General features: G+C 35.5%; 2 protein-coding genes across 7 annotated transcripts in view; one reads left to right on the forward strand and one right to left on the reverse strand.

Moving 5' to 3' along the window:
- Positions 1-2,007, reverse strand: part of mbc (myoblast city) — a 104,877-nt gene extending 102,870 nt beyond the window's left edge. For all 5 annotated transcript variants that reach the window (XM_071589215.1, XM_071589216.1, XM_071589213.1 and 2 more), the window contains exons 1-2: positions 1,863-2,007; positions 881-1,061 (exon numbers count right to left, since the gene is read on the reverse strand). In XM_071589215.1, the coding sequence (XP_071445316.1) occupies positions 881-1,061; positions 1,863-1,911 (230 nt within the window). In that variant the 5' untranslated portion in view covers positions 1,912-2,007. The remainder of the gene's footprint in view (positions 1-880; positions 1,062-1,862) is intronic.
- Positions 2,008-2,072: 65 nt separating this feature from the next.
- On the forward strand, positions 2,073-3,478 carry LOC139691404 (copper homeostasis protein cutC homolog). Of its 2 annotated transcripts, XM_071589203.1 has the most exons (3): positions 2,073-2,131; positions 2,409-2,764; positions 2,846-3,478. In XM_071589203.1, the coding sequence occupies exons 2-3, from the start codon at positions 2,466-2,468 to the stop codon at positions 3,288-3,290; spliced, it is 744 nt and encodes a 247-aa protein (XP_071445304.1). In that variant the 5' UTR covers positions 2,073-2,131; positions 2,409-2,465; the 3' UTR covers positions 3,291-3,478. The 2 variants fall into 2 exon arrangements, with proteins under 2 accessions (XP_071445304.1, XP_071445303.1); XM_071589202.1 differs by lacking the exon at positions 2,073-2,131 and having other exon boundaries at positions 2,291-2,764.
- The last annotated feature ends 7,381 nt before the right edge of the window (positions 3,479-10,859 follow it).

The raw sequence follows: 10,859 nt of genomic DNA on the forward strand, positions 1-10,859 counted from the left end.
TGGTTTCATTACATTTACTCAACATTAAGCTATTCCCAAAAATAAGTAATATTTCTGATTAAGCTTCGGGAGCACCTGGTTGTGAATTAATGGTTGTGGTTTTTTGGTGGTCCCATACTGGAAATATTAAACGACAATAAATTTTAGCAAAAAACTCGGAGAAAAGAACTTTTCATTTGTCTGGAAGGATGGTTTCCTTCATTGTGAACTGTATATATAATTAATGATTTAACTTTCCTGGGTAATATAGGTGTCAAATAATCATAGCCAAATATGTATCGATTAACTTCACTTATTGGAATACTGTTCTACAGTAGGGCTTTTAATATTTCTACTTTATGCTTCTCAGTTACTGTTCAATGCAGCAAATTATGTAGATATGCTGCCTACACCGCACATAATATCGAATAGATACAATACAATGAACAGCCAAAAATACACCACATAATAAAGTTTTAGTAACTGAAAACTACCCTTAGCATTACTTAATTCATTACAATTGCGGTTTGCATTTGTTTAGTCTCAAATTACGCGATGAATTTCACACTCTTTAAGCTAATGAACAAATGTTCATTGCCGAAATCACACAATGTATAGCATATATTTACTGGTTATTTTGGAGGGATACCATGTATGCATACGTGTTATATCCATTTGAGCTCCGAAATCCATACATAGATATTAGGAAGGTAGTTGTATATATTGTATAACGAGTTTGTGGACTTTTGCTATCAGTGTTATTGTATAGTAAAAGTGTGCAGACTGTAAAAATTATGTTGAAGTAATTTGGTAAAAAATACCAATTTAAATTCCGTGATAAAAGGGACCTTGATTAATGCGGCACATATAAAGCGTTATCGATAAAGCTCATTTCACTTACCCCGATTTGTCAACAGTCGATTCTTTAATATGGATGTAGGACTTCGGGAAAATACCCCGAAGTGCACGGTTCTTCGTCGAATAGCCAAAAAACCAATCTCCATTTTCTTCCAAAATATGGACAGTCTCTCCAACATTTAACTTAATTCTGTACGTTGCGTCTTGATGAAAATTGTGAATAGCTAAAATGACAAGAAAAATTCTAGGTAATCGTGCTACCTAAATAACAATACATAAAATAATTATGGTTTGATTTAATTAGAATGTAATTTTAATACCTTACTTCAAACACTAAAAAGCTTTTTCTAAGTATTATACAAGGCCAAAAACGTACATTATTCTAATAATTGTAAGAGTTATTTCAGTCGAGTGCTGAAATTTTGAAACGATCTTTTACTGACTAAAGTCGACCAACGCGAACTTCTGCCACCCCGCCATCCCTATAATGAGGATGTCCTTAATAAAGACCCCACAACTCTTAACGTAGGGCTGACAACATTCGCTCACGGGCCTTTCATTCTAAATCAAGGAAATTACACAATTTCAAATAAAAATACAATTGCTCCAACACTGACATACAATGAAAAAGTATTACATTTGTATTTTTAACACACAATAGATGCCTGAGATAACATGTATTATCTTCAAACAGCTATAACAAAATATACAAACGAATCATGCCGAAAAATAGCCTTTTACAAATGTTACTCTTAGGGAGCGTCACATAAACAAATCATGAAATGCTAATAGTCGTTTAAGGCACATTGATTTGGCGAAGCACCGCAAACTAAAATGAAATTATTATTATTATACCATATTCAAAACTTAATACCAATTAAACATGGTTTACCCTCCTTTAAATGTATATTCCCCAAAGATGCTGAAACTTGAGTTACGTCTGCTATGAATCACAGCGTAAGCGTTTCATAAAATTTTCATGAGCACTAACCCCAAAAATTGACACTCTTAATCATTCTACATACCGATTCCATATTTATCCTTTTCCTTGACCAATTTCCACGGAGCTATCATGATTCAAATATACAGATTTATCACTTTGTTTTCTATCGACCCCATGCGAATTTACGTCGTTCCACCATGTTGCACCACACAACCGACACAACCCACACCACTTCCGTCGGCCTTAGGTGTCGCCGCCGCCGCTTATCTGTCTCCCACTACACTACGTGTGTTGTCATTCGTGCTTAGGTCATGTGACTGCACACACTTATCATTTATTTTTCGCAAAAACGTATGATGATTTTTTTTATAAATTCACACTGCATTTAAATTATATTTTTTAATAAGACACTTTATCACTGTATTCTGTTCCTTTTGATCCATATAACAAATTATCGTTAGAATTATGATAATATTTCAATTTTATTTTCTCAAAACTTGAAATGACAATTTCGCAGCGCGTTATTTTAACGCACCCATTTCTTTTCACGTTCGTATTTTGTTACATGTGTGCTTGAGAACCATAATCACAAGTACGTTTCTTGATTTTTATGTTTTGTATATCGTAGCTGTTATAGTGTCTCCTCTTCCACGGTAAACATTGTCATCATTGGTAATAATTAAGGATGGAGGTATGTGTTGACTGCATTGAGTCAGCTGTAAATGCATTTAAAGGAGGTGCAGCTAGAATTGAGTTATGCAGTGCTCTTAGCGAAGGTGGTCTTACTCCAACTCCTGGTTTGCTGCGTCAAATAAAGGCCTTAGTTGACATACCAATATTTGCCATGGTACGGCCTCGACGGGGAGATTTTTGTTATTCCGCTGATGAAGTCAATGCGATGTGCGAAGATCTTATGGTTCTGAAGAATTCTGGGGCTGATGGTTTTGTGTTCGGAGCTCTGGATTACGATGGATTGGTGGATGGGTAACTGCTGTGAATTTGTCATTATCATTATATATTAGTCTAACAACAATTGTAGTACAACTTTATTTTCCTATTGTCTAGATCGGTATGTGAGAAGCTGTTAAGCTTGGCGTCTCCTCTACCTTGCACTTTCCACCGTGCTTTTGACGTCTCCAAGGACTCAGAAAAATCTCTTGATTCATTGATACTTTTAGGTTTTAGTAGAGTGTTAACTAGCGGACAATCGAAATCTGCTCTAGTTGGTGCAGGGGTTATTAAAAAGTTGATAGAAAGAGCAGCTGATAAAATTATAATTATGCCTGGAGCAGGAATCACGATGGAAAACCTGGAGAACATATTAGAGGTAACAGGGGCAAAAGAATTTCATGCATCAGCTAGGAAAGCTATGCCCACAAAAATGCATTATATTCATGATGACTGTAAAATGGGGACAGACTGTAATGAATACGAGTTACTTATTACTGATAGCATTATGGTACAAGCAATGGTTGATAAGGCAAAGTTGGTGTGGGAGAAGAAAATGTAGTGTAAGTTTACTTAATGGCCTTGTACCATTTTACATCGTCTATTCTGCAGTCAACTGCCATTATTCAATAAATACATCCAGGAAATGCACCAGGAATTATTATGTATGGGATAAATTTCATGTCTACTTCCCACGCTATATTTTATCTTCTGTAAAATGGTTATTTAAAACAAAAAGCTGGTTTATGAATAAATGGGTTTGTCATTGTTTATATTTAAGAATAGTATATTTGCTTCAAGAATTACAATGCAACAATTTCAGTGGGTAAAAATCATTCGCCTTGACTGGGATCAATGCGAATGATTTTTACTCTCTGAAATTGTTGCATTGCAATGTACATTTAGTGGATGACTCTATGACTCTGTTAAATGTTACTGCCATGGTATCTCCCTCAGTTTCTTGAAATTTGCCACAGAAATATTTCTTCCTCAACTCTCCACCTAGTTCCACAATCATTTCTTGAACTGTGTTACTATAATGTGTGGTTTATCTTCCTTTGTGTAAATTTACACCTATCCTCATGCCTTTCATTTCTTGGCCTTTTTGAGCCTGCTTTTCCTTTTTATTCACGTGGAACCCCTTCCCATTATTATTCTTGACTTGCATGCATATTTTAAGATGATTTTTGAACGCTGTCTATGCTCCCAAGATTAATGTCATGAAATATACTATGCAAAATATTCACTAGCGATCGAATTCCAAGAACATTTGTGTACATATACAAGATCAATATTTTCAAATGTGTTCATTCAGTGAATCCGTATTTACGCACATCTTTAAGAGGCCAAGAGAGGAGTTAGCACTAAAAATTTCATTTTTCAACTTCTAAGCTGTCATTTTCATCCTTATTTTAATAATTCCTACGTATGCATTTTATGTACCACAGTTCCTTCATGTGGGGTTCCCAATGGAATTGTAAGTTTTTTGCTAATTCATATATTGGTATTTCTGATCAATATTAGATGTGAATGATGTTAAGGACCAAACTTGTTGATCAACTATAATTAATCGTTTCAGGAATAACTGTGGAATTTTTCCATGATGATTAATCAGAATAATTCTTACGGTAACTTCAAACAATCATTTTTCACATTAAACTACACGACCTCTTGTATTTTCTCATAACTAGCCATTGAAGTTTCTTGTTCCTGTCCAAATTGCAGTCAAGCACCGTGGTCAGTCTCCATTCCCTCTGGCTGCCATATGTGGTTTCTCACCTAATTCTAAGCCCTATTTGGCATGTGGAATGCACACATTAGGATAAAAGCCAGTTCCTGTACCTGTACCACATGTGGTTTCCCAGGAAGTTCTGGTACCTGAAAAGTCTCACGGGTTGGGTGGAGCTGAGGGTGCCCAGATGTGTCGCCCAGAAACAAACCTGGGCCCTGCAGCCCAGCAATCCACCCACTCAACTAATGCACGGCATTTTTGAAAGATATTTCACAATAATAACTTCAAACAACAATTTGGTGCTATGAAACCATGAGGACTGCAAAAATAATTGTAAAATCAACTGTCACAATAATAATAGGATTATTGTTATTTATACCTAATGAAACGAATTTCAAAATACCCATTAAGATAATTAACTTTGAGCAAAACTAAAAGTGAAATCAGTTATATTTCATACAAGCTGATAATAGGTATTTTTGACTAATTAAATTCATTATGAAATACTCATGACAATGGTTAATTAAAACAAAAACCTGCTCAATAATTTTTACAATTATTATTTCACTTTCATTCATCTCTCTGATAGGGTCATTCAGGCCTCTCAGTTGCAAGCAGTGTCAAAATGGTACTAGTGAGATTGTGTTCTTTGATGTCCAGCAGAAATTCAGTTTCAATGGTTAACCCCAAGTAGCATGAGAAGTGAGATTGAGTTAGAACCCAACTCCAACAAATATGCATGACTCTCCATTTCAAGTTTCATCAAATTTGGGTGTAAATTAACACTCGTGTATTTAAATATTATTATTGGTGATATACTGATTAAGGTGAGTTTAGGATGGACACAGCAGTACAATGATGATTCCCTTGTCTCTTTTAACAAAACGTAACATGACCTCGAACACTATGTAAAGCCCTACTTCATCTATGTATATGAGGTTAGTTTGAAAGGTTCTTGGAATCACCTCCTAATGTCAGCGCTAGCGCAATGAGTTTCCCACGTAGTGATAGGTAATCCTTTACAAGTAAACTCATAATGTGTCTGTGTTCAGGGAAGATATCTGTGGTGCGGATGTCTCTCTGTTGTTGTTCCCATATAGTGTTCTGTGAAGATGGAATAAATTGGGATTCAGGCTGTGATTAAATATCGTGCATCATGAAGAAAGGTATGAAAGTGAAGGAAATTCATGCAGACCTTCAGAGAACTCTTGGGGACGATGCTCCTTCACATTCAACTGCTTCCAAGTGGACAAATGAGTGGAAGTTTGCTCGGGACAGCTTAGATGATGATTCACATAGTGGTCAGCCAAAATGTACAGCTATCCGAGAAATTATTGCAGTAGTGCATAAAATGGTATTTGAGGATTGCCGACTGCAAATGTGAGAAATTGCTGAATCTGTATGGATGCCATCCGAATGGACATATGAAATTTTAATGGTGCAATGGATATGAGGAAATTACATGCTACATGGACCGTGACTCTTGATGCAGGCTCACAAACCTATCGGAATGGAAATTTCCAAACAAAGTTTGACCCATTTTAAGAGCAACCAACAAGGGTTTCTGTGCCTGTTTGTGACGACAGATGAAACTTGGGTCCACTACTATACCCTAGAGACAAAACAGCATTCCAAGCAGTGGAAATACGCTGATTCAACACCACCAGAGAATGATGTGAACTAAGTTGCCAATTATTGCCAGACTTGTCTTATTCGCCTGATTTGGCTCCATCAGATTTCCATCTCTTCCCCAAGCTCAAAATTTCCCTTGGGGGACAGAGGTTCTCTTCCAAGAAAGAACCAACAGCCGAATTAGGTTTGTATTTTGCAGCGCTGAAGGAATCTAATTTTCAAGATGGGATCAAGACATTGGAGCATTGCTGGACCATTTGCATTACTGTAGAAGGATACTACATTAAAAAATGAAAAATTTCACTGAGGTAAGTCATTTATATCTATTATACTCCGAGAACTTTTCAAACTACCCTTGTACTTCCTTCATTCAATCCAACATATCTACCTATTCCTGCCCCTTTCTCGTTTATATAACATTCACCCCTAAATCAGTCTTCAGCATCCAATGGCCTGACACCTTTGGCATGTGCAGTTCTTTGGGAATAATTTTCCACACACTGCCATGTATAAGATCAGTCTCATTCATGATCATTTGAATGGTTGCTCTGTGGTCTATTATGGGGATAAAGTCCTCGACTTTATGCTATACTGTGACAGCACCATCTGTGAGTGATGGTATTCCACTTCTTGGAATATCTGTTAGAGACATGTGGCCAGTTTGAAAATCCCTTTTCCTCCTCACAATAATCTGTGCCATACGATGGGCTATTATTTCCATAAACAGCCATCATTTCATTGTGGATTTTGCCTGGAACTGTAACCTTTCAAATGACGGAACTTGATCTCACTGTGAGCCTCTTATCTTCTCCATACTGCGAGTTACTTCGATCTATGGCTTCCCAAAACACATCAACATCATAGCTGTAATTTACTGCATTATGCACTTGAGAATCTATTAACATGTAGAAATTATACTTAGATATCTCAGTTATTTCTTAGTAATACTTACTTAAGAAATATAACCTCATGTAAACTTTCCATATCCTCATACTTCTTTTGCTTAATTTGTTTCTTGCCTCAGTTTATTATTTAACTCTTTACACTTCCCTCTACCTATCTCTGTGTTTACATTTTTCCCTTTCCTTATCTTTATCTATGTTTCTAGTCATATCATCCATAGTGAAAGGCTTCTTTGTCCTTTTCCTATTTACTTTTCCAACAGTTTTGTTTGCGACTTTCGATATCCCTTTTCTTATATGTTCCCATTTTCTCACTCCATTTCCTCAATCCAAATTTTCTCTGAAGCCTGAGCTGAACACTTCATATTTTTGTTAGTGGTGATTCCTGGTTGTTGAATGGGTAATTTGATCGGTTGAAGTATTATTCTGGAAATAATAAATTCAAGTGTTCTATAATAATAAATTCTAAATAATTAATTAACATGCTCTTCGAGCATGTTAATTAATATCTAAGCGTTCATCTTATTCTAATTTCATGGTATTGAAGTGATTTGTTGATATTGTTCAAATACTAACATCAAATGAAATCGTTTATTGTGAAAAATTCCATTGCATGATCAGGCCACTCTATTTACAAAATATAATGGGAGAATTGAAGAATTTCTTACAAATTGAGTGTCTTTAGGAAACAGAATTACAGAAAATTATCCATGTAAATACTGGTCTAAGAGGCAATCTGGAGGATCCTATATGCTAGCCCCTCATTCTGCACATAACTCTTTCATTCAATTTGAAAAATTTTGTGAAGCACCCAGGTCTATCATGGAACATGATTCAGAAATAACTGAACTTTTACCAAATTTTAATAATTTATAATGTTTATAGTATGGATTCAATTGTACTGCAATTAACTAAATTATGAAGGCTCATAAAACCTGTTTTGGGGAAAAAGATTGACACTTGCGAATTTACTAAACACCTCATTGAAACTAAGCAAGGAAGTAATTTATGTGAAAATTTTAAATTGAGAAAGTTAGGGGCTCAAGTTTGACTGTAAGAGGAAAACAAAATTTTAAAAAGGCCATGCGGAGAAGAAGACAGTTGTAAATAACATTCTATGCCCCTCCCCTTCTCTCTTGTTAAAAATTTCAAATGATGCAAAGTAGTTAATTACCCCATCATCATTTTATGCCTTGTCAATGCTTAATAAATGTGTATATTTAAGAAATATCATGAGTAAAACATTGAAGTACGTATCAAGTTATCCGATTGTCTTTTATTACTACAGAGTAGGTACCTCACATATGCCAAGTTAAACTGCATCCTATTGACTAAGATTTTAAAACTAAAAACTTATGTCGTAGTATCTCATGTTTGTTACAAAAAATAAACCTGCTACTCACATTATGTTTTGTTCGACATTAATTTTATTTAACTGATAGAATGTTCACTATTTTAGCACTCTCTTTCAACTGGGTGGATCCATACTAATGGCTAATGTTCCACTTGGCAAAAAGTGTTTTTTTTCCTGCAAAATCTTTCAAACATTGTAGATTTCATTATACTGAAAATGGTGCACCATGGCAAATTTCAGTCACATATGGGCTATGGAATTATCTTTTGGGGAGAATCACCTGACTTCTGCGTAGATTTTTAATGCAAAAAATATGTATTAGGTGTATAGCAAAAATACCCTCATGGCAAACCTTATTTTAAAGAATTTATAATTCTAACTTTACCTTTTCTGTATACCTACTTATGTGTGTATGTTAAGAATAATACGAAACAACAAATAATCAATGCTCAAGTACATGGGCATAATATTTGTCAGTGTTGATGTACATTTGTTCTACAACTCTTCTATTTTCAACTATCTGCCACGAGGCATAAAATCTGCTGCTCCTAGGGGTACATTTAAGAATTATCTCAAGCATTTTCTGAGAGATAAATGCTATTACAGTGTGCAAGTTTCTGGAACTTTCGGGACACTGAAACAGCTGATGGATGGTTCTCCGACTTGTCCTATATTTTACTTTGTAAATTCCTGGGACCAATAAATATCATTTATTTAATATTAATTAGAGAGCTTACCATTATTATTTGGCTTGGTCTTACAATAGCACATACATTGAGTTGTAACTCGCCTAAGCAAAGGCATAAAAGTGTTCTTTTTTATTACACAATGCTAGTAACTGGAATAAGCAGTTCAAGTCAAATATTTGCCAACAAATATTATCTAGTATAAATTATGCTTTATCAAGGATTGGCAGTTTATGTTATTCTTATTTAGGTTTAGGAAAAATCAATAATCTTGGAGAGATAACAATATAGGACTGCAGGAGACAGGATTTAATTTGAATGAACATCTGGTGTAAACACCTCAGTTGATGTAGGTACACATGGAAAATGCTTGGGGTTTCAGGGAAATATAACTTCGATTATATTATAATTACTCAATAATTACTTAGTGGAGGATCGGTTTAGGTTCAGGAAGGATAGTGGTATGCATGATGCCATAACAAAAATGAGATCACTAGTAGACTGGAGCGTAGAGCACAAATGGGAGCGGAATCTCGATGCTGCAGTGACAAGCGTACCACGGGGTCATTTTAAGCAAGTGAAGTAGGGGTAGGGCAAGCAAAGGGATATTGGATGGAGTGAAAAGAGGTAGAATGTATGCAAAATTAAATAACAATTTACTGTAGTGTAGGGTGTTACCCATTGTCTTGTTATACAAAGGTTAAAAAATGAAGGAATGCATAGTTTGCCCTAATTGATAACCTACTGTTTAAGGGTATACTATAAAATATATTTATTTTGATAGACCGGGCAATTAAATTATTTTAATTTGGATGAGTTGTGCCACAGATGTATGGAAACATGATTAGTGCATAGCCAGTTGTCTGGTTGAATTACTATTAATGCAACCTTCTACGGGTTTTCCTTGCATATTGTACGTATTTAGAAGTAAAAAGGAACCAGAAATTGTCAGATTATATTTAAACTCAATGAAAACACTGAATAAAATCATAATGTCCACTGCGATGTAATCTTTCAGTTTTCCAATAAAAAACGAAAACGTCATTCCTCCGTTTTCAAAACTTAGATCAAAAAGATAGTAATACTTTAAGAGTACCATCCGCACAATAACAAAATATGTATTATGGTTAAATGTACTTAAAGGGCTCTACCCCTGGCAGCGAATGATCATTCCTTCTCTTAAGAGGACTGCTTTGCAGTCGAAACACTGTGTCCGCTTCTGGGCACTCCCCTTACCTTTCCACGAAGTGCGAGTCACAGTACTTACGTTGGATGAGATTCCACCGTAGACTTGTGAGTTTTGTAAGAGTTAAGGCGTCTTTGCATACCCAAGCAAGGGAGTGACTGACGGGCCACTGGCGCAGAGGGAACCCCCTCGAAAGCCATGATAGAGTTTGAGTGCTTGAGACTAGCAAGGATCAATGCTGTATAGCATATCCAAGCTAGAGAGTATGTGATTTATTTGCATTTTTTCCATTTCATTGTTCTAACCGTTTGTGTTATCTATTTATGTCAATTATATTTATTTCATTATTATTTTCAGTTATTTTTTTATATTTTCTATTGCACATTTCTTCCCTAATTTCCCTCGCCTATCTTTTACCTATTTATAAGAGTACGGCTGGGGTTGACTCTTCCCATTATATTCATTCGGCCGTAGTTACCGTTCGCTTTATACATTACATTTAAACGTTCCAGGTCCCATATTTCCGTATTCCACTGGTCAATTGGGGATTTGATTCAAATTGTTTTGGCTCCGGTTCCTTCACAATGCCTACGGATATTATACATGGCTCATATTATCCTTACCTACCTATATCGCTAA

Source organism: Hetaerina americana, unplaced genomic scaffold, assembly GCF_022747635.1.
Source record: "Hetaerina americana unplaced genomic scaffold, ioHetAmer1.1.p SCAF_34, whole genome shotgun sequence".
NCBI classification, from domain to species: domain Eukaryota; kingdom Metazoa; phylum Arthropoda; class Insecta; order Odonata; family Calopterygidae; genus Hetaerina; species Hetaerina americana.

Coding starts and splice junctions, on each gene's coding strand:
- LOC139691404 (XM_071589203.1), top strand. CDS start 2,466: ATGGAGGTATGTGTTGACTGCATTGAGTCAGCTGTAAATGCATTTAAA. Junction 2,765..2,845: donor TACGATGGATTGGTGGATGG/GTAACTGCTGTG, acceptor CCTATTGTCTAG/ATCGGTATGTGAGAAGCTGT.